The following is a 26,714-nucleotide window of genomic DNA, read 5'->3' as shown; positions in this document are numbered from 1 at the left end:
TCATGTATTGTGGGTTGGCCTCAAGAGGTGAATGAGTTTCCTGCAGTGTTTGGCAGAGGCCAGCCTGCGACTGCTACGTGGCAGTAACTGATTCCCCAGAGAGAGCAAGGCTAATTTCTCACGGGCACCCAGGGACACCAGCACCTGTGGGATAGAGAGAGATGACAGAACATGACATGCAGAGGACTGTGATTTGGCCCAGCAATTCCCACTCTAGAAAAGGAAGAAAAAGAAAATGAGCTCTTGGGGACTCAAAATAGGTTGTGTGGGAGAAGACAGACCTTGGGGACAGGAATCACCAGGACCAGAGGTCTATTTCCATTCTCTTTGGTTACAGACCATGAAACCAAGGCACCAAAGGACCTATGCACTTGTCCCCAGGAAGAGGTAATAAATGCAGCAGTAAAACTAAGCCAAAAGGTGAGACTCCCAGCTGTGGATCTAGACCAGTGGGTCTGGACCTCCTTACCACCAAGAATCCCTTTTATTATTTCCCCACACGGACTGCCAAAAAACTCTTATATCATAACCATCCTGTCAGAACCTCTCTTCTGCATGAACCACCTGATGCTGCCACATTGAACTATTATAATTTGGAGGTTTAGCTTTATCACAGGTAGACGTATGATTTTTCCATTGGTCTGTTTATATACTGAAAATTGAACAGAAAGAAGAAAAAACAGAGTAAAGCAGGTTAAAAACATGGGCTCTAGGAACTTCCCTGGTGGTCCAATGGTTAAGACTCCATGCTTTCACTGCAGGGGCCACAGGTTCAATCCCTGGTCAGGAAACTAAGATCCCACATGCCGTGTGGCATGGCCAAAGGAAAAAAAAAAGGAGCATGGGCTCTGGACTTAGACTCTTGAGTTCAAAAGTCCAATCCTGCATATTAGCTTTGTAACTTGGACAAGTTATTAAATTCTTTGTGCCTCAGTTTCATTGCCTGCAAAATGAGAAGTAAAGCTTAAACCAGATAATAAAGGTAAAATACTAAGCATGGTACTTTTCACATGGTAAGTGCTAAAAAAGATAGCACCTTCGTGGCCCTCAGAATGAAAGCACTCTATACCTCAACGTCTAGTCTTCCCTCACCTCCCTCCTGCACAGCCTCCAGAAGAAAGAAACACTGGTCCTTGAGATCCCAGGCATCTCCTAGCCCAATGGAGCCTTCTTCCAGGTCCCCTCCCTTCTCCAGGTGTGAAATGTTAGATGAAAAACTCATGACCAAGTCACGGCCTCTGGGTTTCCTGCTCCCAGAGAAGGATACAGCTTGGGTTTCTAGATGTCCCAATTCCTTAAAGACTATCTCAGAAAAATGTTGTGAAAACCAGCCCCATCATGGTGATTCCAAAGTCCCCTCAGGTGTACCTGATGGATGCAGGGCTCCTGTTGGAGGCTCCGGAGGGCAACGAGGGCGGCCTCCTTCACATTTGGCTGGGGGTCTCCACACGCCACCTCTAGGAGCCGCTGGGGTACTTGGCACCGTAACAGCTCGTCCCCCAAACCCTCAGGCCCCAAGTTGCCCAGAGCTGATGCGGCATTGCGCCGGATACCAGCCTGAGGATCTCCAAGCAGCTGGGTCATACTGGGCACCGCAGCTGCCAGGGCAGGCCCCAGGGGACCAGCTTGGTAGGCTGCATTGCCCACAGCAAAGCTGGCACCACGCCGCACAGCAGGGTCTTTGTCTCCAAGCCCCAGCAGCAAAAGGTTGAGCAGTCCTAGCTGGCTCTGCAGGGCCCCGCGCAGGGCTCTGCTGTGCTGGAGCAAGTGTCCCAGAAGCCCGTAAGTACGGGCCCGCACAGAATTCTCTGGGTGGCCCAGGAGGCTGCGCAGGGGCCGATAGGATTCATCGGGGCCAGCCAGGAGTTCCTGGATAAAGGACAAATGGCTGGGAGACAGTACCCGAGCAGTGTGGGCCAGGAGGGAGAGAAGGTCAGAGGTCAGCAGCGGCTGGTCACCCAGGAGGGCAGCTGAGAGGAATGAGATGGTGGTTGTAGGGCAGGCGGCTACTGTGCTCACAAACTGGTTGAGAGAGGGGGGCTCAGAGAGAGCCAGGCGTGTGAGCAGACTGATGGGCAGCTCGGCTTGTGTCAGTGGAAGATGGTGGCAGCAGACCTGGAGAAGGGGAGGGGTGCAGGCAAAAGAGCTCAGGGAGAGGGAGAATACACTGCAGCAAGATACTGAGACGGAGCCCACAATCTGGGAGAGAGAAAAGCCAAACTCTGGTGAGAATACCACAGAAAGCCGGAAGACCTGAGCCACAGCACCGCACGTGAGACACAACGTGGAGCCCAGGGGAACAGGTCCTTCCCAAGTCCATGCCTTGCTCTGCAAGGACTTAGTCTCTCTGCTTCAGAGACCCGCTCACTGCTTAATGCCAACAATTTCCAAGGAAGTGATTCCCAGCTGAGGAGCTGAGTCTCCAGGGCCTAGACTAAGATATCCACCCCACTGGGTTCCAAGTGAATCCAGATATCGGACTGATGAAGAGAAGAGGCACCAGCCCAGCTCCAACCACATGCCCCTGTTCAGGCCCGAATGCTTTCTCCACTCAACTCTTAGACCAAGCCAGGTGCTGCACTCCTGCAGGGGCCTGCGAGAGCCCCGGAGCTGTCGGGAAGTGAATTTGAGTACACAGGGTTGGGCCACCTTCCTCTCCCACCTTCCTGCCTGGGTAGCTTCCCCAGTACCTGCAGCAGGTGGGCTGTGACTTCTGAGTCTGTGAGGTCAGCCAAGACACCTTCAAGGAGGTCAGCATCCACATCCAGGGCGAAGGGGAAGCAGAGGAGCTGGCAGACAGAGAGCACCACAACGGGGAGAAACTCAGGCCCCTGAGGCCTAAGGAGGGGAGAGTGGAAGGATATACTCAGTCTGGTGCACCCAACCTTTAGCTTTCTTCCCCCGACTCTTCTCAAATTCCCTAGTCCAGCTCTCCTTCCCCAACCTCAGTAATCCCATTTCTTGCCTCATAGCTCAAGCTGTCAGCTCTTTCTCTCCTGCCTTCCCCTCCTCCTACCCCCAATAGCCAACATTGAATTTTCTGGTCTCCCTCCTCTAGCTCCAACTCACGTCTGGGTCAGGTGATGCAGGAAGCTGGGCGAAAGCAGATGCTTCAGGGTGGACATGAGGATACTTCCACGCTGAGACAGGTGGCTCAGGCATAACTGGGGTTCCTGGGTAAAGGTGGCCATGGCCAGGCTCAGCAGGGCTGCCATGCCTGGAAACACCAAGAATGGAGACCCAGTGGAGCAGGCAAGAGGTCAGGATGCCCCTGCGTCCCCAAGGCTCTCAGGGCTACCCCCAGTTCAGTCCCTTCCCTGTCCTTGAGCAGCTCCAGCACAGACTCTGCCACCCTCTCCCCAGGCGGCAGCAGCAGTAGCCACCTCCATGGGCTAACCCAGTTCTAGGCTGTTTCCTCTTGAAGAGGAATCAACACACTGGCCCGACAAAAGGGGCCGTGCTGTTGGAAAGATACCTTGGGGTGAGATCAGCGTCCAGTCTGGCTCTGGGCTTTGTGGACTGGACAGTGACAGCTCCTCTTCCTGTACAGATGCCTCCTCAGGGAGCCTCAGCACCATGGAGAAGCGGTGCCACAGAACGGTCCACATTTCTGAGCTAGCCATGACCCTTATTGGATTACCCTTCCCCTGCTAGAGACAAAATTGAATGAGGGTAAACGAGGAGGTCCAAGACAGGAGTCAAAACGCCTTTTTTCACTCTTGTCCCTGACCTACGAGGAAGAGGAGTCCCAGAAATAATTCCTTCTGTTTTCCCACCTAGGATTTCCCTGTTGTCCCAGTTCCCTCGCTTATCACATCTTAACCCCTGACCTCTCAACCCATGTGTATGTCTACTGGAAACCAGGGAATTACAACTGTCTTCCCACTGAATCCCAAGGGATGTAGCTGAATGGTTCCCCTTAAAGGGTCCGTACTGACAGCAGATGGGTCCAATTTAAGGCCATCACAGGCGGTGTGAGAGGAGAGGTGACTGTGTTGCTTCTTCCTTCCTATTGGCCAGTGGCTCCCCAAAGCAGCTCTCCTTACTTCCCATCCGTCCTAGGATGCAGCTGTACCTGGGTGAGCAGCTGCAGCAGAAGCATGAGGAGGCCATCATAGAATCCACAGCCACCCGGTGGAGTCAGCCGGACCTGTCGGAAAGAGGTGGGAAGAGAGCAGATCTGAGAGGGGTGAGGTGACCACACAGGCCTGTGCTCCCAACTCCAAGTCAGGCAGAAGGAGTTCTTCTTCAGCCTGGTGTAGTGGGGAGAGTTCTTTTGGACTTAGGAGTCTTGGCTCCTGCCTATTCGTTCAATGACTAACTCTGTCCTAAAGACACACAGTCAGTAGGGTGAGCAGGCAGACAAACCATTAGGGTTTAGGAAGATGCTTTTGCTACACGAGAGGCTGTGAGTGAGGGCTGTGGAGAGGGAATGGGACACAGCTGAGAGTGCTAACTCTGCCTCCTGGAGGTAGGAAACTGATGGGATTAAAAGTTTAAAAGGGAGATGAGGGGGAGGGAGGGAGATGCAAGAAGGAAGAAATATGGGGACATATGTATATGTGTACAACTGATTCACTTTGATATAAAGCAGAAACTAACACACCATTGTAAAGCAATTATACTCCAATAAAGATGTTAAATAAATAAATAAAATTTAAAAAAAATAAATAAAAGGGAGATGAGGAAGGGAGAGGTCAAAGCTTCCATAAAGGCAGGTCGTGAGAGACCACAGTGAACTTTGGAAATGTTAATTCTTTGGTGGAGCAGGATTAGAGAGCCCAGAGGGAACAGATGAGCTTTGAGTAGCCTGCTAACCAATTTGGACATTAACCCAGAAACCGTGGGAAGCCACTGAGGACTTACACAAGCTCCACATGGGTGAGATTTTTGTGTCTCTCCTTTCACTGCTGTATTCTCGAAGCTGAGAATAGTGCCTGGTACTCACTATTATATTTATGTGTGAAATAATTACCGGTTGAACAAATGGGCAGGTTTTCCTTTAAGAAAGCTCACTTTGGTGGCAGTGAAGAAAATGGACTGGAGAGGAGAGAGGCTGGAGGGGAGATCCTTCAGGAGGCAAGTGTGAGAGAGAGAGAGAGAGAGAGACACACACACACACACACACACACACACACACACACACACAGACACACAGACACACACACACACACGCTGCCTCCCCCTCCCCCTTCAGAGGTCCTGCAAGTTAACAACAAACCTAAAGCCCTGACAGTCTGGACTCAGAGGGATCTGAGGGCAGAAGGATAGGACAGGAAAGACGCCCTGATTCTCTCGCACTCCTTAGTTTACTCTAGGCTTGCTGGCATTTCAGTCTTTCTCCCTGAACACAGATCTTATTTGACTCCGAGAAAATGCGTGTCTGCATTCCCTGGTAGAGCTCACCTCCGCAGGGGCAGACAGGGCATGTGTGGCAGCTGCAATCCACTCCACAGGCTGGAGGTCAAAAGTCACCCCTTGCTGACCAAGCTGTCCCAACAGACAGGCTGCCGAGCTCTGTGGAGAGTTAGACAAGGTGGAGGAATGTCCGCATCTGAATGGTACTCGGGACAGGCAGAGAGGATTTATTTCTCTGTCCTGGTCCAGAAGAATGCCTCACAAACAGCTGCAAATTAGGAAATGACTCTCCTGCTTGCAGAAGGGTGGGATGATAGGGTGAAAAGTGGAGGAAGATGAAGGTTGAAAACTCACCACAAGAGAGACGACGTGTGAATGGGTAAAGACAGTAGCAACCTCACTGCCTAGCTTCTCCATTCTGGAATAAAGAGATACATCAAGGCTGCTGCGTGGCCTGCCCTCTCCCTTGGATGGCACTCTCCACCTAGGCTGCATGTCCACCTCCAAGGCACAAAGTCAGTGGGAATCTAGGTCTCTTTTGTACAGAAACCCTCACACCCTCTGTCCCAATCCCTCCTAAGGACAGGCTGTAGGGTGTCACTCCCCACAATCCATGTCTGGGTGAGCTATGTGGGTGGAAGATTTCAGTGGAGAGACCCTGCTTTATGACTCACCCAGAAGGCAGATCTTGGAGGTGAAGGACGAGAAGGGAGAGGAGGTACAGTGTCACTTCAGCAGACTCTTCCCAATCCACTACCTTTACCTACAAAGGAAACCCGAGATACCAGAGGCTCCTCTGATTGAGATGGTGGGGCCCCCAAGAGATGCCCACTCGTGCTGCTGGCCTACCTTGCCCTGGAGCAACTTCCACAGTGACTCCAAGGCCAGGGGTTCTTGCCCTAGAAGACGGCACAGGGGCTCACTGACGTGGCAGCAGGAGTAGAGAACCTAAAGGGAGTCGGAAGGAGTCTGTCAGGGAGGCAGAGCAGCCCCTGGGCTCCTAGATTGAAAGGCTCAGCTGAAAGCAGGCTAGCCTCTCGACAGATCTAGTATCCACAACTAGGGATATTAGAGAAATTCAGGCCACTTGTGCCTCTTGCTGAAAGACTGTGAGATATGGACACTTCTCGGTTCTGCTGAGGACTGGCTGACAGTAGGGTCATCTCAGCTGAACAATTTTAAAAGCAGAAAGGGGTCCTCCAAGGGGGGAGTCTCTCATTTCTCTCAGTGTCTCTTTCTCTCTCTTAGTCCTTGGGGTGAAAAAGAAGTCTGAAAGGCCAAGAGTTAATGGGCAGGCAGTACCTTGAGAAGGTGTAGGCACAGGATGGGATGCTGTAGGCCAGAGATGAGGCATGACCTCAGCTGGTTGCTGTCTTCAGTGAGCTGGTTTGCCAAATGCCGAGAGATCTGTAGAGACATACCTGAAGACTCAATCCCATTCCCATTATTCCAATCCCATTCCTCTCATATCTCCAACTAATCAGGACTCTCAACCCCCTGCTAGCCACTCTTCCCCAGATTCACCAGGAACCTCAGCCCCCATTCCATTCCCAGTCTTCATGGCCAGTGGAGAACCAAAAGGCAAGGCCTAGGTAAGTCCCACTGCAGGCAGGTACAGAGGAAAGTGTTGCTAGCCAAAAGGGAGCAGGAAATTTGAATCTTGAACCCTTGAGGAAGCATCACTGGTGGCTTCAGATCAGCTACCCCACCACACGGGCAGTTTGTCACTGAGCTCTCTAATCAGCTGGCCAAGGGCTCTGGGATTTTGGCTACATCATGTTTTACGAGTGGCTCAAACCTAGTGGGAGCATCTGTTTCTGGAAGTACTGAGTAAGGGAAGGCATAAAAGCTTGTTTTTCTGCCTTTCTGAAAAGCTGGGCCACCCTCCCCTACTCTGGCAACAGGGAGGACAGGAACAAAAAAATTGTAGCTCAGACCTGCTCCTTGGCTTCCCAGCAGCCAGGTAGCCCCACAGGAGCAGTGCATAAGGCTGCCAGTGCCGAGGAGAGGGCTCCAGGCAGATCCTCACTCTGCTCCCGAAGCGGCTGGCTCACCTCGGGGGCTCCTGCGAGAAAGGCAAAGAACGCAGGAAGACGTTGGTTGTTTAAGATTCCCCATTCTTTCTCTCAGTTCGTAGTTATTTAACACTCACTAAATGCCAGGCCTATTCTAGGTAATGGCAGGAGAAAGAGCTGGACCTACTCAACAAGTAGGCAGGAGAAAGAGCTGGACCTACTCAACAAGTAGGTCGAGAGAACCTTACCTTCCCATTCCAGTTACCTGGGGGGCTGTGGAAAGGGAGCTGTGGAACTGTCAAGCCATGAAGGAGCCCATCCAACACAGCCCGCTGTGTGGTCATCAGGCTGGAGTAGAAAGCTCTGGAGATGGTCCAGCTGTTTCTATCCATGGCTTCACACAGAACAGTAAAGCACTAAGGGAGACAAGGCAGGGTTAACAGCAGGCACATCAGAAAACTGATTGGACTTAGCATAAGGAGCAGGAGTGCCCGGAGAACCTGAGAAAGGAGGAGAGAAACCCAGGGGGACCAGCTGATGGACTCTTAAGGATTCCTCACACAGAAAGTGCAATATATCTGCCTTCACATTTCAAGGACAGCAATTTTAGGTGTCAATCCTTTTATTCTGATCAGCTGCTCCCTAGATGATGTTTCTCAAAGTATTATCTGTGGACCCTGAGTATAAGAATTCCTGGGGATTCATGGGTCCTTCCAAACCCAGTCTTATTGATTCAGAATTTCGAGAGGTGGGGAATTTATTCCAAACTCCCCATGCTACTCAGTGCACAGTGACATATGAGAAGTGCTGACCAATAATGTGAGTCACTACTGGCCAAAATGTACGTTAGATGTTAAAAGCTTCCTTACTGTAAAGGGTGAGGGATGTTAAAATGGGCTGTCAGAAGAGAAGAGACTGGGCTTCCCTGGTGGCGCAGTGGTTAAGAATCTGCCTGCCAATGCAGGGGACACGGGTTCGAGTCCTGGTCCGGGAAGATCCCACGTGCTGGGGAGCAACTAAGCCCAAGCACCACAACTACTGAGCCTGTGCTCTAGAGCCCGTGCTCCACAACAAGAGAAGCCACTGCAATGAGAAGCCTGCGTACCACAGCAAAGAGTAGCCCCCGCTCGCCGCAACTAGAGAAAGCCCGTGCGCAGCAATGAAGACACAATGCAGCCAAAAATAAATAAATTTCTTTTTTTTTTTTTAAAAAAAAAAGAAGAGACTGAATGGACTGCTAGCTGCTAGCTGGAAGTAGGAATGTAGCCCAAATCTGTGCTCCCAGTTTCCAGTCTGAACAATGACCAGGCAATTGTTTCCCTCCTTGAACATGTTCCTCTCTGTCTCCTCTGAGATCGGTCAGAACTCAACTATTTTCTCTTTCAAGCCTCCCTTCCCATCCCTCACCTCCAGAGTCCAGGAGAGAGAACCCACATAGGTTACTAGTCTGTAGGACAAACAAGGTTGGGAATACTAGCTGATCTGTAAGTCTACTCAAGAAGAAATACTTCTATTTGTGGTTCCCTAAAATAGGCCACACTGCTTACTGCCTCTGGGCTTTAATATAGGTTGCTCTTTCTACCCGGAATGTCCTCCCTACTTTCCTGCCTCATCCACCTGGCAAACTTCTATTCATTCTTCAAATCCTAGCAGAGATGATTTCCTCCTTCAAGGTTTCTTCTATGACTCTTAGGGACTTCCCTGGTGGTCCAGTGGTTAAGACTCCGTGCTTCCACTGCAGGGGGCGCGGGTTCAATCCCTGGTCAGGGAACTAAGATCCCACATACTGCGTGGCGGGTCCAAAAAAAAAAAAAGATTTCTTCTATGACCCTCCAAGTAGCGTTGGTCTTCTTCAGTGGTGCTTCTACATTTTACATGAAGTTCTAATGCACTTTTCACACTGTTGTCCTTGATCACATCTCTCCTATTAGACTAGCCCTGATCCCTTGAAGATGGGGACTTTCTCTTACTCAGATGGCATATGACACACAGCTGGCATTCAACAAACATTTGTTGTATTACCTCGATCTAACCCTACAGAGCTGTAAGAAAGAGGATGGGAGAAACACAGGGAAAACCACAGGCAGAAATCTGGAAGGGGGAGCAGATTACCATAAGGCTGTCCCTCCGCAAAGTCTGCTCGGAGTCATCTGGTTGGGCCAGTAGTTTCCCCGAGAGCTCCAGAAAGAGGTCGGCAGCTTCCTGAAATACCTGTAGGCTAGGAAAAAATGAGTCCGTGGTTTCTTCTCATCTCTCTACTAAAAGCCCACATGTTGTGAATGGGTCCGTTCAGGGCAGGTAGGAGAATCTCTGCAAAGGAACACACCAGAGTGCTCTCTCTCCTCTCCCCTCACACACACACAGTTGCACGCACACACCTCCAGGCCTCTTTGTCATTTTCTCTAGCTTATTCACACCCTGAGCCTTCTATTTAGTGCGACTGCTAACGCTGAGAACCTGAAATTCCGTGCGCAAACCTGGAGGTGTCTCGGGGTCCTTAAGAGGACTAGGTGGACTCTAAGAGGTCACTCAGCTGACCCCTAAACCTGGCACAAATCATGGCTTCTCCTTACTTAGCCTCTTCCTAAAGGGGATGGGAAGAAATGGGGGTAGAAACTGAAGCCAAACTGGGCAACAGAGCAAAATGCCTCTCATCCCACCTGTCACCTGTCTGGCTCCTCTCCAGATTGAAGGTGCAGGCAAAGTAGGCCTGAATCACAGCCATCAGGTCCCGTAAGAAGGTCCCATACCAACGTTGCTGCCAGGGAAGAGGACAGAGAGTTAGGGCAATGTAGGGGATGGAAACAAAGACTAAGGGAAAAGTGTGTCAGATATCCAGTCAGCCTGAGCAAACAGAAAGGGACAGAGGGAAGAGAGTGTTTGGACAGAGAGAGGAGATCCAGAGGTAACAAAGTGGCGGCCGACGGGCTGTAAACAGCCAGAAAATGTGTCTTGTTTGGGCCTGAACAGCATTTTGGAGTTTAGGAGGTTCTATTTTTCAAAATAGCTCAAATTCTTTTCTAAATTCCTTAAAAACTCTCAAGACTAACACTCATCAGCAGAGTGCAGCTTCCGGCCACCGAGCCTTGGCCGCGTTAAACATTTCTGCATTCCGGCCTTCCAGCTCAGCTGCGTCGGGACACAGCACAGGGACGTGGACACTGAGACTCACTCCTAGCTCTCCCGCTTATCATCTCCATGACCACTGACAAGGCAGTGCCCGTGTGTGAGTTAGTTAATCTCTGAATTTCAGTACTCTGCTCTATAAAATCAGGCCTGTAAAGCCTAGGATTTTACCTTTCAAAACACAGTGCTCTGGGCTTCCCTGGTGGCGCAGTGGTTGAGAGTCTGCCTGCCGATGCAGGGGACACGGGTTCGTGCCCCTGTCCAGGAAGATCCCACATGCCACGGAGCGGCTGGGCCCGTGAGCCATGGCTGCTGAGCCTGCGCGTCCCGAGCCTGTGCTCCACAACGGGAGAGGCCACAACAGTGAGAGGCCCGCGTACCGCAAAAACAAACAAACAAACAAACAAAAACACAGTGCTTTAAATATTGGGAAATTGCACATAAAAATCTGGATTTCTAGCTTTTCTTGGAAAACTGCAGGATCTGGCACCACTGAGCCCATATTCCCCCCTAACAACAGTGAGGTGGCGCTGAGGAGAGGATGCCCTGTTCCGACTGAGCACGAGATCTCAGTTTCTCACATTCCCACTGATTCATATAGTCACACACAGTCTACTTCACTGATGACATTATCTGCCTGGCCTCGGAAGGCATGAGAATTTGCAATTCATGATCTACTAACTAGAGAGGAGGAGAAGAAAAGAAAAGGCAGTTGGGCCAAATAGAGATGGCAATTCAAAGAAAAGAAATCCAAAGAGAAGAAATTCTGCTAAGTCTTGAGAGGCTCCTGGCGCAGCGCTTACCTGCTGGATACTGCTGCTCTCCTGGCTGTGTCGGAGGAGGCTGAGCAGCAGCCGGGGGAGCCCTGCCCCACGGCAGAAGGAGTACAAGGAAACAGAGTCACCACCGCAGCTGGACAGAAGACTGCTCAGGACCCGGAGCACAGGAAGGATATGGGAAGCGCCCTCCACCACGCCTTTCAGGATCTGGGTGACACAAGGGAAAGAGACAGTAATTGATATTATGAGAGGTAAAGGAAGGAGAGTCACAGATACCAAGTGTCCCCAAGATGTTGACAAAGCAGACCAAATGTTCTCATTCCTTTCTTTGGGAATCTAAAACCCAGAAAAGGAGAACAGAGAAACAGGGAAAGTGTACCAGGAAAGGGGAATATAGATGGCCAGGTCACCTGACTTAGAGGTGACCAAACCGGGAGGAGGGGGGAACACCTCCCCTCAGTCAGTCACAGACCCAGTGACATTCCTATCTGCTCCCTCCCTTCTCCAGCCCTTCACCTTAAAACAAAATGAAACCACACACACACATTTCTGAAAATTAGAAACAATGGGCACAGAACAATGTTGCTCAACTCCAGATAGACAAAACAATATTATTCAACTCTAGATCAGGGGTTGACAAAATATGACCTGCAGGCCAGATCCTACCCACCACTTATTTTTATACAGGACAGTATTATATTTTTAAATGGTTATTCTTTAAAAGGTTATTCTTCAAAAGAAGACTAACGTTTACATCAAGTGCTTTACAATATGCTACTCACTGTTCTGAATCTGTTCACTTATTGACTCACTTAACCTTTACAATAACCCTAGTGATTGTAAAGTAAATACAATTACCCATTTTATAGACAAGGAGACTGAAGCTTCTAGATAGGTTAAGTAAGTAGTCAATAATCACACACAGTAGTTTGGCTGGAATTCTAACTCAGAAAGTTTTACCCTGGAGGCAGAGTTGTTAACCTCTTTCCCCACTGAAAAATTATCCAACACAAGGAGGACAGATAAGGGCCAAAAGAGAGGTGCAGGGTGCCAAGGTAATTCAAGAGCGAAAGGAGAGTCTTTTCAACAAATGGTGCTGGGATGATTACATAACCACATGCGAAAAGATGAACTTATATCCCTACCTCACAATATATACAATCAACTCATAATGGGTCAGAGACCTAAATGTCAGAGCTAAAAGTCTAGAAAGCTTTTTTTTACGCGGGCCTCTCACTGTTGTGGCCTCTCCCGTTGCGGAGCACAGGCTCCGGACGCGCAGGCTCAGCGGCCATGGCTCACAGGCCCAGCCGCTCCGTGGCATGTGGGATCTTCCCAGACCGGGGCACAAACCCGTATCCCCTGCATCGGCAGGCAGACTCTCAACCACTGCGCCACCAGGGAAGCCCTAGAAAGCTTTTAGAAAAAACATAGGAGAAAATCTTCAAGACTTTGGGTTTAAAAAAGATTTCTCAGATACAACACCAGAAGCATAATCCACAAAGGAAAAAAATGGTAACTGGACTTCAAAATTTAAAACCTTTGTGCTTCAAAAGACATTCTTATGAGAATAAAAAAACATATTAGAGACTGAGAGAAAATATTTGCAAATCATACATCTGATAAAGGTCTTGTATCCAGAAGATACAGAGAACTCTTACAACTCAAGTAGAAAACAACCCAACTTAAAAATGAGCCAAAAAAATGATTAGATATTTCACCAAAGAAGAAATATTAATACAAATGTCTGATAAGCACATGAGAAGATGCTCACATTAGTCATTAGCAAAATGTGAATTAAAATGGCAATGAGATACTATTTCACACTCTCTAAAATGACTACAGTCAGACAGACAGACAGTAATACATGTTGGCAAGGCGGTGGAGAAATGAGGACCCTCATACATTGCTGGTGAGAATGTAAAATGGTGCAGCCACTTTGGAAAATAAATAGTCCAGCAGTTTCTTAAAATCTTAAACATAAATTTACTATATGCCCCAGCAATTCCACTCCTATGCATACACCCAAGAGAAATGAAAACATATGTCCACACAAAGGCTTCCTCATGGATGTTCAAAGCAGCATTATTCATAAAAGCCAAAAACTGGAAACAATCCAAATCTCAATCAATTAGTGGAATGGATAAACAAAATGTGATATATCCGTACAGCAGAATATTAATCAGCAATGAAAAGGAATTAAGTATTGATACACGCTACAACATGAATGAACCTCAAAAACATTATGCTAAGGACTTCCCTGGTGGCGCAGTGGTTGAGAGTCCGCCTGCCGATGCAGGGGACACGGGCTCATGCCCCAGTCTGGGAAGATCCCACATGCCGTGGAGCGACTGGGCGCATGGCCATGGCCGCTGAGCCTGTGCGTCCCGCAATGGGAGAGGCCACAACAGTGAGAGGCCCGCGTACCGCAAAAAAAAAAAAAAAAAAAAAAAAAAAAAATTATGCTAAGAGAAAGGAGTCAGACACAAAGACTATACATTGTATGATCATATTTATATGAAATGTTCAGAAAACACAAATATAATAGACAGAAAGTAGTCTCCTGTTACTAGGAGTGGGAATGATAATTAACTGTAAATAGTTAAGAATCATCTTATTGGGGTGATGAAAATATTCTAAAACTGAATTATGGTGATGATTTCACAACTTGGTAAATTTACTAAAAATTATTTTTTAAAACTTTAAAGAAAAGGGACTTCTTTCCAGTGGTAAAGAATCTGCCTTCCAATGCAGGGGATGCGGGTGCGATCTCTGGTCGGGGAACAAAGATTCCACATGCCGCGGGGCAACTAAGCCCACGTGCCACAACTTCTGAGTTCGTGCGCCTCAACGAGAGAGCCCACGTGCTGCAAACTACAGAGCTCACGCGCCCTGGAGCCCACACGCCACAACTAGAGAGAAGCTCGCTGGCCGCAACGAAAGAGCCCACATGACACAACTAAGACCTGACGCAGCCTAAATAAATAAATAAAATAAAATTTAAAAAACTTTAAAGAAAAGAGAGAGAGATGCACGCAACATACTTCGGTGAGTTCCCAGGAAAGAAGATGACCATTTCAGAGACACAAGGAAAGGCTTTGTAGGAGAGAATACTAATTATGAACACCAATTAAGCAAGATGTTATCCCCTAAAAAAGAATCTCATTCTTCTCATTAGTATACCTGCATTAGAAAATATTACACACTTAAATTGTTACATATTTTTTATTTTGTCAAAAATTTTGTGGAAATGTGTTTTCTCTCATTATAGAAGTAGTTACATGATATCCTTCATTTTTTCCTCTTGGACAACAGTGCCTAAAAAAGTTCCACCAGAAAGTTTGCTGATCCCTGCTCTAGAGGAATACTTTTCCCTTCAGAAAGAAAAACCCAAGGTCTGCTCTTTCTGTATTACTAAAGGAGGCTGGCAAATCTCCTTGAATTAAACAGACGGAGTGAAAGAGAATAGGAAAGGGACAAACTTTCTTTCTCCTTATGTCAATCAACGTTTTTTAATGCCTCATCTGTGAAAACAGTCTCCAGTTTCATCCATGGTATGCTTCTGCTGGTTACCTGCCCTCCAGCCTCATGCAGCTGACTCTGGATGCGCTGGCAGAAGTCGGGATTGCACAGCAGGGTGAGAGGGGCCTTCAGTTGGACGGGCACAGGCTCAGTGGTCTCTAGCAGGTGCCGCCACTCAGCATCATCGTTGTCTGGCTCCTGAGGCATCAGGGAGTGAAGGAGGTCAGGAGGAGTGTGTCAGGTTCAAGGGTAGTAGCTCCCAACCTGGGGAATCATGAAGTAACTGCAAAAGGCCAGTGACTCCTTTGGCACAGATATATTTTTTTCAGCCACCCGTTTAAAAAGGTAGAGTTGGCAGTAAATGAGGGGTCTTGAAAAGTCTCTTGGAGAACACTGGCAGGTGTGCATAAAGAGACACCTAGAAAGATACCCACTGCATGGTTTATAATACAAAAAATTGGAAACATCATAGAGCCAGTCAGTAAGGGAATAATCAACCATGGCACATACATATTAGGACATACTAAGAAGTTGTTAAAAAGACTGTAGTACTGACAATGCATCACTTATGTAGTGTGCCCACCAAAAATGCATGACTCAAATCTAATTATGCAAAAGTATCAATTTGAGGAACATTCTACAAAATAACTGACCTGTGCACCAAAAATCTATCAAGCATGAAAGACAAAGAAAGAGTAGGAACGGTTTCAGATTAAAGAAGACTAATGAAGCATAACAACTAAATGCAATGCTTAACACTGGATTGGATTGTGGACGGGGGAAAAACATGTTTTTGCTATAAAGAACATTACCAGAGCAATTGGCAAAATCTAAATATGGACTGTAGATTAAGTAACTGTAGATTAAGTGTCAAATTCCTGACTTCTACCGTTGCACTGAGGTGGTGCAAGCGCATCACCCTGATCCTAGCAAACGCGCACTAAAGTATATTTGGCAGTAAAGGCGCATGTCTGCACTTACCCTAAAATGATTCAGAAAGATGATGTGTCCATATATAGAGAAAGAGAACCATAAAGCAAATGTGGCAGAATTTTAACAATTGGTGAATCTAGGTGAAAGGGTATCTAAGAATTCTTGGTTCTATTTTCACAATTATTCTTTAAGTTTGAAATGTTTTCAAAATAAAAAGTTAAAACCTTAAAAAAACAAAAGATTGAAGTAGATGTAGAAAGATCTCTAGAACAGATCATGTAAGAGATGCATGAGGCAAAACGATACATATGGTATGAACTCAGTAATGTAAAAACAGCCAAACTATATATTCTATGTGGACATATATATAAACATATGTAAAAGCACAAAAAGGAAGGAGACAGACACCTCTGGGACTGAAATAAGGCTCAAGAGGGACTTTCCTTTTTACTTATGTACTCCAATTTTTGATAATTAAATGTTCAGATACTATGCAATTAAAATCTATAAATAATATGAAAGCAATTTTTAACACAAAGGGAGCTATTCCTTGGAGGGTTGGGAATCACTGTTCTAGAAAACATCTACCAAGACCCAACATCCCATGGCAGGGATAAGGCCAGGAGGAGCTCCTAGGTCTCACCTCATTTTCTAGGTCCACTGCATCAAGGCTCTGCTGGCCCACCACCTCTGGCCTCAGCTCTGGGAATGCTTGCTCACAATCCTGGGTGATCCAGTTTTCCCTGCTAGAGGAAGCAGGGAGTAAGATGAGTTCCAGACCTGTGAGGCTTAGAGTTCATGAACTTGTCCCTCCCTCTACATCCAGGATAGGAATGAAAAATAAGCCATATAGGATTGGCTAGAGGAGACCTCCTTCTAGGATCTGGCCAGGACAGGATAGGTCCACTACACACATATCCTTGACTGCCCTCCCACTTTGGATCTTCTTCTCAAAGCTACCTTGGCGGTTTTCACCCGTAGGTCTCAACTCAAATAATCTTCAATTTTGCGTGGAGATGATTCTTTCCTTTTCAGTTAATGAATCAATACAACTGAGACATAGAGACAGGAAAGTTTCCACGTTTCCTGATGAATCAGGAAAGTATCAATACCTGGAATTAGGGTTCAGGCACGCAGGACTCAAGACTCCCAGGGCCCTGTCTACATTTAGGTAGTAGTGAGTGACAGGGACCATGCTGTATTTGCTTTGACTGGAGCCAAAGATCTGCAAGCGACCTCATCCTATAAATCCCTGGTTCTACCCTCCTCACCAAGGTGCAGGGGGAGCTTCTCCAGCCCTCCACTCAGCCCAGCTGCTCTTCATTTCTGAGCCTAAGACCCCAGTCAAGAGGCTTGGTTCCTGAGGAGTGGCCTTTAGTCTGGGCAGAGAGGCTGTGCCAGAAGCCACCTTGCTGGTCCTGTCCTCTTGCTCGAGGGCAGGTCCTGTGTTCTGGTGTTTCTGCGGGAAATGAGACACTGAGTCAGAACTACTTAGTTGTCATAAGGCACTATGAATCCTATTCGTGGCCCTTTCCCAACCCTAGAAAGTCACCCTCCTTCTCCAACTCCCCCAGTCACTAGCCTGGCTATGTCATACATGCCCTTCTGCCCCACACACCTTCTGCTTGGCCTCCTCAGCCATGTGCTTATAGGCTTGCCGCAAGATGCGAGATCGGTTGCCCTTGGGGGCCAGACGATGCGCCTGTTGGTCCTTTAGGACCTGAAGTTCTGGGGGTAAGCGACTGGTGAATGGGGTACCCAAATCTGGGCCTGCTGACTCAGTTAATACTGCAAGGAGAGAAGAGGGGGACAGGTGATCACACTGGAGCTGCGCCACTGTTTCCATTTGGCCGGAGACAACTTCAGCATCTCCAGGCTTCTGTGGAAGGAGACCCTTTTGACAAAATGGCAAAGAGGGACTAGGGTTACAAGGGAAGTGGCAAGGGTCATGCAAAGGGCTAGGGAGAAAATTCAAGCTGGTGGGGAAAAGAATATATGTTGGATCCAGACGTTGGGGTCAGGGGTTGCATTGGGTAGAGTACTAGGGAAGTGCAAGAGCCCTGGGAACCCTAAGGACTCACTGGTGACACGACCAGCAATAAAGGGGTGATGTAACAGGTCTGGCCAGGACAGACGCTGCCGGGGGTCCTTGGTGAGCAGTCCCTGAAGGAAGTTCTGTGGAGAGAAAGGATACCCCATCAGCCTTCACTTCTCCACAGGCTCTCTCAAACTCATCAGAATCGGTCAACCAAGACTCCTGAGTGCATTCTTACAACAGGCTGGCTGGTCTTAATCACGCCCTCTCTAATCCTATCCTTAGGTCTCATTTCCCTGGCTGAAATCAGGAACAAACCTCACTGCCTCACCTTCTGGGGAGCCCCAATTCCTGTCCACGGACATTTTGGAATACCAAAAGTAAAACCAGAAATCTCAATGTCAACAGCTTTGTGAAGAAGTGAAAAAAAACGAAGAGAAAGAGAGGGATGTCACCTTCACAATCATCTTCAGAAAGCGAACATTCAAGGGGCTCCCAAACTGCTCACTTTGCCCTCCCTTTGACTGTGGTTGGTTTGTGCTGGGTAGGAACAAAGGCACTTACAGTTAAAAGCACACTCACACGCATAAGTCATTGTGTAAAGATGTGTTTGGGAGCACTCAAAAACAAATCTTTCAGCAAGTCTTCAGATGGTGGAGGGGCAGGGAGGCTGTCTGAAAAGGGTACATCTGTTATAAGGTATCCTTGGGGAAATCCTCAATTGGGCCTGAAATAGGAATAGAAGGTACTAGTAGATTATAACCCTTGTTCTAAAACAAGGTGATCATTACACCTTGGCTCTTGCTGGAGATACATGCAGGTCTGCCCTAAGGGAGAATGTATATCTTATGTATATCGCCCAATTATGCTTCCTTTGTTTAGGTTCTTTTTGATAATTATTTGGGCCACCCCCAGCTAAATAGGTTGGGGAGAAACTTGTCTCTTTTCATCTTAGATAAAACAAAGGAAAGTTATCATGAGGTTTTACCCTGGGAGAAGGCTGCATTTAAATTTTATTGAAGGCTCAAATCTTGCCCTAGATGAAAAATAAAAAAGGTCAATTCCTTTTCCTCCCTCCCCCGACCCCCACCCGGGCCTGCTGAGATTTAACTGCAAAAGACAGGCACCATCTCTATCCTCTGCCCCTAATCAGTGAGCTAGCCCCATCAGCTATGGCCATTTGGATATCTAAAGATTCTTTCAGGAAGAGGACAGCTGTGTTGGCAAATCTGGAAATCATTCGGCCATTGCATCTGATAGGAAATTAGTAGAATAGAGAGTGTGTAAAGGGACCAATATCTGTTTCTGGTGTCTTGAAATTACCTCTCCATTTTGATAAAGGACAGCCTGACCCAAGGAGGGGCTGCTACTCCCAAGTTGGGCACACCTTAGATCACCCTCCCAGAATAAGGCTCTGCAGTACAAAAGCAAGGCAGCTTGCCCCAGCTCCTGCATCAATTAAGTAACTGCAAAGTGCAGCCCCAGCTCTGGAAAAAAATTGTGGAAAAGGGAACAGGGCAGAGGGAGACAGGTTTCTGATGCAAAAGCAGTCTTTCAGTATTCATCACCTTGAAGCAAGGACTAATGGTGGGGGGCCAGCGCACAGGGTCCTTGAGAATGCGGCTGACCAGCTGAAAGATGCTCGTGGTATAGAAAGGAGGAGTGCCCACTGCCAGCTCATACAGTATGCAGCCCACAGACCAGAGGTCCGCGGTGTGGTCGTATGGTCGTTCCTCCACCAGCTCTGGAGACATGTAGAGTGGTGTGCCTTTAATGGATGTCAGCACCATCGTGTTGGTGCTCATAGCCCGGGCAAATCTGCAGTAGATGATGGAATCAAAATGGAAAAAGAAGATATTCAATAAAAACAAGAGAGACTTCCCTGGCGGTCCAGTGGTTAAGATTCTGTGCTTACACTGCAGGGGGCGCAGGTTCGATCCCTGGTCGGGGAACTCAGATCCAGCATGCAGTGGGGCAGGGCCAAAAATTAGATAGATAAATGAATAAATAATAAACACTAGAGCTGGTCACTGTGTGAGATAGATAGACAGATAGAGAAATAGAGAAATAATAAACTCTAAAGCTGGTCACTGCTACCTGTCACTGTGTGAGATATCCCCAACCTGAACAAACAGACCATCTTCCAAGACCCAGCAGGAATCCCAGTCTCCAGCTCAGGTTCTAAAATGAGGCCCAAGGAAGTCAAGCATATGATCTAAGGCTCCTTGCAGAACTGGAAACAGAGACAGAAGGTCAGGCACCTCACCCAAAGTCACAGAGCTTTATGCCACCACCCTTGGCAAGGAGGATGTTCTGAGGCTTCATGTCTCGGTGGAGGATGCGGTGGGAATGCAGATAGTACAGGGCTGACACCAACTGGGCAGCGATGGCCTGAACCTAGGGGTCAAACAGGTGAGAGGAAGAAAGGAGAAGTCAGCGGAAGGAGTCTGCTGATGAGCCCAAAGACTCCACCCTAATACTACTACTGATGTGATCTTCTCTTCCCTCCCTTTCTTCCAGAGCTTCACAAGATACCTTCCTTAGTTCTTGCTCCCCTATTCATTCATTATTTCATTTGTTCATTCATTCGTTCAAGGAAAATTTATTGAGTCTCACTAACTGCATGACCACATGCAAATTATCTTATGGCTCTCAGATTCATCATCTACCCATACGGTGACAATAATGATACTACTTATTTCATAGGATCATCGTGAGGATTTAAATGAGTTAAAGCATGTAAAGTAACGTATTGCTCAGAATGGTACCTGGCACTTAGCATTCAATATATATTAGCTGTTATTAAATAAGACAAAGTCCCTTCTCTCAAGAGAAGTAGCCAGACAAACAAACAAGACTGACAAAACAAATAAGATGATGGCTCACAAATAATGATGAATGCTTGGAAGGAAACAGAATGCTGGGACAGGAAGTCCTGAAGGGGGCCTACTTGCTAGAGTACAGAGAAATCCCTAGAATGAATATGGCTGGAGAATGTCTTCAACCAAACCCTACGGCTAACCACTGTGCCTTGGTGGTGAATCCTGCCTTAACCACAACGCTTATCCCTTCCTGCCTCTCTGGTACCACCACACTGGGCCTTCTTACCTAGAGGTGCCTAACAATAACAACAGCATTAAAAATAGCTGGATATATTGAACACTTGTGCCAGGCACACTTTCAAACACTTTACAGCAATTAACTCATTAATCTTCACAATAGCCTTATGAGGTAGACATTATTATTATTTCCATTTTAAAATGAGGAAAGTGAGGGCAGACAGCAGAAGCAAGAAGAACTACAATCCTGCAGCCTGTGGAACAAAAACCACATTCACAGAAAGATAGACAAGATGAAAAGGCAGAGGGCTATGCACCAGATGAAGGAACAAGATAAAACGCCAGAAAAACAACTAAATGAAGTGGAGATAGGAAACTTTTCAGAAAAAGATTTCAGAATAATGATAGTGAAGATGATCCAGGAACTTGGAAAAGTAATGGAGGCAAAGATCAAGAAGATGCAAGGAGGGCTTCCCTGGTGGTGCAGTGGTTGAGAGTCTGCCTGCTGATGCAGGGGACACGGGTTCGTGCCCCGGTCCGGGAGAATCCCACATGCCACGGAGCGGCTGCGCCCGTGAGCCATGGCCACTGAGCCTGCGCGTCCGGAGCCTGCGCTCCGCAGCGGGAGAGGCCACAACAGTGAGAGGCCCGCGTACCACAAAAAAAAAAAAAAAAAAAAAAAAAAAAAGAATTTAAGAAGATGCAAGGAATGTTTAACAAAGATCTAGAAGAATTAAAGAACAAACAAAAGAGATGAACAACACAATAAATCAAATGAAAAATACACTAGAAGGAATCAATAGCAGAATAACTGAGGCAGAAGAACGGATAAGTGACCTGAAAGACAGAATGCTGGAATTCACTGCTGCAGAACAGAATAAAGAAAAAAGAATGAAAAGAAATTAAGACAGCCTCAGAGACCTCTGGGACAACATTAAATGCAACAACATTCACATTATAGGGGTCCAAGAAGGAGAAGAGAGAGAGAAAGGACCCAAGAAAATATATGAAGAGATAATAGTTGAAAACTTCCCTAATGTGGGAAAGGAAAGGAAATAGCCACCCAAGTCCAGGAAGTGCAGAGAGTCCCATACATGATAAACCCAAGGAGAAACATGCCGAGACACATAGTAATCAAATAGGTAAATATTAAAGACAAAGAAAAATTATTGAAGGCACTAAGGGAAAAACGACAAATAACATACAAGGGAACTCCCATAAGGTTAACAGTTGATTTCTCAGCAGAAACTCTACAAGCCAGAAGGGAGTGGCATGGTATACTTAAAGTGTTGAAAGGGAAGAACAACAACCAACATTACTCTACCCGGCAAGGATCTCATTCAGATTTGATGGAGAAATCAAAAGCTTTACAGACAAGCAAAAGCTAAGAGAATTCAGCACCACCAAACCAGCTCTACAACAAATGCTAAAGGAACTTCTCTAAGTGGGAAACACAAGAGAAGAAAAGGACCTACAAAAACAAACCCAAAACAATTAAGAAAATGGTCATAGGAACATACATATCGATAATTACTTTAAACGTGAAAGGAATAAACGCTACAACCAAAAGACACAGGCTTGCTGAATGGATACAAAAACAAGACGCATATATATGCTGTCTACATGAGACCCACTTCAGACCTAGGGACACATACAGACTGAAAGTGAGGGGATGGAAAAAGATATTCCATGCAAATGGAAATCAAAAGAAAGATGGAGTAGCAATACTCATACCAGATAAAATAGACTTTAAAATAAAGAATGTTACAAGAGACAAGGAAGGACACTATGTAATGATCAAGGGATCAATCCAAGAAGATATAACAATTATAAATATATATGCACCCAACATAGGAGCACCTCAATACATAAGGCAACTGCTAACAGCTATACAAGAGGAAATCGACAGTAACACAATAATAGTGGGGGACTTTAACACCTCACTTAAACCAATGGACAGATCATCCAAACAGAAAATTAATAAGGAAACACAAGTTTTAAATAACACAATAGATCAGATAAATTTAATTGATATTTAAAGGACATTCCATCCAAAAATAGCAGATTACACTTTCTTCTCAAGTGTGCACGGAACATTCTCCAGGATAAATCACATCTTGGGTCACAAATCAAGCCTCAGTAAATTTAAGAAAACTGAAATAATATCAAGACCACAACGCTATGAGATTAGAAATCAATTACAGGGAAAAAACCATAAAAAACACAAACGCATGGAGGCTAAACAATACGCTACTAAATAACCAAGAGATCACTGAAAAAATCAAAGAGGAAATCAAAAAATACCTAGAGACAAATGATAATGAAAACATGACGATCCAAAACCTATGGGATGCAGCAAAAGCAGTTCTAAGAGGGATGTTTATAGCAATACAAGCCTACCTCCAAAAACAAGAAAAATCTCAAATAAACAATCTAACCTTACACCTAAAGGAACTAGAGAAAGAAGAGCAAACAAAATGCAAAGTTAGCAGAAGGAAAGAAATTATAAAGATCAGAGCAGAAATAAATGAAATAGAAACAAAGAAAACAACAGCACAGATCAATAAAACTAAAAGCTGGTTCTTGAGAAGATAAGCAAAATTGATAAACCATTAGCCAGACTCATCAAGAAAAAGAGGGAGAGGACTCAAATCAATAAAATTAGAAATGAAAAAGAAGTTACAACAGACACCACAGAAATACAAAGCATCCTAAGAGACTACTACAAGCAACTCTATGCCAATAAAATGGACAACCTGGAAGAAACGGACACATTCTTAGAAAGGTATAACCTTCCAAGACTGAACCAGGAAGAAATAAAAAAATATGAACAGACCAATCACAAGTAATGAAATTGAAACTGTGATTAAAAATCTTCCAACAAATAAAAGTCCAGGACTAGATGGCTTCACAGGTGAATTCTATCAAACATTTAGAGAAGAGCTAACACCCATCCTTCTCAAACTCTTCTAAAAAATTGCAGAGGAAGGAATACTCCCAAACTCATTCTATGAGCCCACCATCACCCTGATACCAAAACCAGACAAAGATACTCCAAAAAGAAAATTGCAGACCAATATCACTGATGAATACAGATGCAAAAATCCTCAACAAAATACTAGCAAACAGAATCCAACAGCTCATTAAAAGGATCATATACCATGATCAAATGGGATTTATCCCAGGGATGCAAGGATTCTTCAATATACGCAAATCAATCAATGTGATACACCATATTAACAAACTGAAAAAGAAAAACCATATGATCATCTCAATAGATGCAGAAAAGCTTATGACAAAATTTAACACCCATTTATGATAAAAACTCTCCAGAAAGTGGGCATAGAGGGAACCTACCTCAATATAATAAAGGCCATATACGACAAACCCACAGCAAACATCATTCTCAATGGTGGAAAACTGAAAGCATTTCCTCTAAGATCAGGAACAAGACAAGGATGTCCACTCTCACCACTATTATTCAACATAGTTTTGGAAGTCCTAGCCACGGCAATCAGAGAAGAAAAAGAAATAAAAGGAATACAAATTGGAAAAGAAGAAGTAAAACTGTCACTCTTTGCAGATGACATGATACTATACATAGAGAATCCTAAAGATGTCACCAGAAAACTACTAGAGCTAATCAATGAATTTGGTAAAGTTGCAGGATACAAAATTAATGCACAGAAATCTCTTTCATTCCTATACACTAATGATGAAAAATCTGAAAGAGAAATTAAGGAAACACTCCCATTTACCACTGCAACAAAAAGAATAAAATACCTAGGAATAAACCTACCTAGGGAGACCAAAGACCTGTATGCAGAAAACTATAAGACACTGTTGAAAGAAATTAAAGATGATACCAACAGATGGAGAGATATACCATGTTCTTGGATTGGAAGAATCGATATTGTGAAAATGACTATACTACCCAAAGCAATCTACAGATTCAATGCAATCCCTATCAAGTTACCAATGGCATTTTTTTACAGAACTAGAACAAAAAGCTTAAAATTTGTATGGAGACACAGAAGACCCCGTTGCTCTGCAACGGGAGAGGCCACAACAGTAAGAGGCCCATGTACCACAGAAAAAAAGAAAAAAAAAAGAACTAAATGTAAGACTGGACACTATAAAACTCTTAGAGGAAAACATAGGAAGCACACTCTTTTTTGCGGTACATGGGCCTCTCACTGTTGTGGCCTCTCCCGTTGCGGAGCACAGGCTCCGGAAGCGCAGGCTCAGCAGCCATGGCTCACGGGCCCAGCCGCTCCGCGGCATGGGGGAACCCTCCCAGACTGGGGCACAAACCCGTGTCCCCTGCATCGGCAGGCGGACTCTCAACCACTGCACCACCAGGGAAGCCCTCAAGATCTTTTCTGATCCACCTCCTAGAGTAATGGAAATAAAAAAAAAAAAAAAATGAGGAAAGCAAACAAAGAGAAGTTAAAGTAACTTGCCCAAGAAGATCCGGCTACAAAGTGGAAGACCCAACCTTTGTACTCAGAGATTTGGGTTCCAGCGTTCACATACTTTACTGTCACACCACACTGCCTCTACATATACCTAGACTCTTATATTTTACTTGGGAGTTTTCAAACTGGAGACTCTCAATGCCCTCAGCTCTCGCTACCAGTCCTTAAACTGAGAAGAGGTCATGGGTAGAAGAAGTTTGAGCCAGGAATACCTGCTCTTCGGGAAGTTTTCCGTCATCTTCTAGGATCTGAAAAAGCTCTCCCTCAGCATAGTCTGTCACCACCACCACCTGCAGGGAGAAGGCAATGCTACTAATGGCTCCACATGTATGCATTTTGAAGATGGGAAATTCCTGGGACCCTTCTTCTTGGCGAGAGGTGACCCCAAACCAAAGCGCACCTCTTTGTCAGTCTCAAAGCTGTCAAGCATATGCACAATATTGGGATGCTGCAGACCCCGCATGATTTCAATCTCTCGTTGCAGATTCCTCAGCTCTTTCTCTGAGCGTCCCAATTTTGGAATAAACTTCAGGGCCACCACCTGTCAGCGGTAAGGTCAAGAGTCAAGGCCTAACCACACTATTGAAACATTAGCCTCAAAGCTCCAGAACTCAGACTTCAGATTGTTTGAGCAATTCTCACTATACTTGCTAGTCTCCCACTCGACTTTCCCCATGGTACCCTGGCCTTACCCAGGTTTCCCCTGCTCTCACCCTAGGAGGAAAGAGCCTCTGCCAGATAGATCCCTTTGGTGGATTCTGGGAAAAGAACTGGATAAAGAACTCAAGATTTAAGGGATTTAGGGGAAAGGGAAGGAAGAAAAAATGAAGAGGGAAGGATAGAGTTCAGGTGGTTTAGCCCTTCCTTCATGGTATGATAGATAATAATATTAATTATAATTGCTATTTACTAGGTGCCAAGCACTGCTCTAAGTGATTCAGTGTGACATCACACTTAATCCTCATACCCCAATAAGACGCTGTTCTATTTTCATTCTATAGATGAGAAAACTGAGACATAGAGAGGTTGAGTAACTTGTCTATAGTTCTAAGGCTAGAAAGTGGTGGAGCTGCGATTTGAACCCAAGTAATCCAATTTCAGAGCTCATATTCCATAAATATGAAGGAATCAGTGTCCTACGAATACAGGTCAGTATTCTGGCCCCATTCTCCACTGGAGTTGAGGGTGTGGGATACCACCCAAGAGATATCCCTCTTTGTTCACCACCTGAGCACTGTATTTTCTTCGACCCTTGTACACCCTCCCGAAAGAGCCTTCTCCAATCATCTCCAACACGTGGTACTTTTCCATGACAGAGATTTCAGGATCCCTCAGAAGGAAGGAGATAGAGATGGTGGTGAAGGGCTACAGCTCCAGGGACAGTTCCACACATCTGGGAGGCCTGGTTC

General features: G+C 46.0%; 1 protein-coding gene across 1 annotated transcript; it reads right to left on the bottom strand.

Moving 5' to 3' along the window:
- On the bottom strand, nucleotides 1–26,616 carry STK36 (serine/threonine kinase 36). The gene is made up of 26 exons (XM_065880520.1): nucleotides 26,533–26,616; nucleotides 25,706–25,846; nucleotides 25,518–25,595; nucleotides 20,035–20,165; nucleotides 19,337–19,586; nucleotides 17,815–17,908; nucleotides 17,352–17,521; nucleotides 17,005–17,192; nucleotides 16,377–16,476; nucleotides 14,852–14,998; nucleotides 11,303–11,485; nucleotides 10,034–10,131; nucleotides 9,486–9,591; nucleotides 7,639–7,789; nucleotides 7,296–7,423; nucleotides 6,661–6,765; nucleotides 6,208–6,306; nucleotides 6,033–6,121; nucleotides 5,713–5,776; nucleotides 5,407–5,517; nucleotides 4,076–4,150; nucleotides 3,476–3,650; nucleotides 3,070–3,217; nucleotides 2,691–2,838; nucleotides 1,369–2,115; nucleotides 1–144 (listed from the first exon to the last, which is right to left on the bottom strand). Exons 1-26 carry the CDS (start codon nucleotides 26,614–26,616, stop codon nucleotides 1–3), a joined length of 3,954 nt encoding a protein of 1,317 aa, XP_065736592.1.
- Between the last annotated feature and the right edge of the window lie 98 nt (nucleotides 26,617–26,714).

This window comes from Phocoena phocoena, chromosome 7, assembly GCF_963924675.1.
Source record: "Phocoena phocoena chromosome 7, mPhoPho1.1, whole genome shotgun sequence".
Classification (NCBI taxonomy): Eukaryota; Metazoa; Chordata; class Mammalia; order Artiodactyla; family Phocoenidae; genus Phocoena; species Phocoena phocoena.
Note: the sequence above shows the minus strand (reverse complement) of the source record. Positions and strands in the feature narration are given on the sequence as shown.

Bases quoted from the DNA above. Each gene is read 5' to 3' on its own strand.
- STK36 (XM_065880520.1), bottom strand. From the start codon at position 26,616: ATGGAAAAGTACCACGTGTTGGAGATGATTGGAGAAGGCTCTTTCGGG. The intron at 9,592-10,033 runs GTGGGATGAGAG...ATTTTTTCCTAG, and splicing joins AGGAGCCAGACAGGTGACAG to CCTACAGGTATTTCAGGAAG. The intron at 145-1,368 runs GTACACCTGAGG...TCTATCCCACAG, and splicing joins AGGAGCCCTGCATCCATCAG to GTGCTGGTGTCCCTGGGTGC.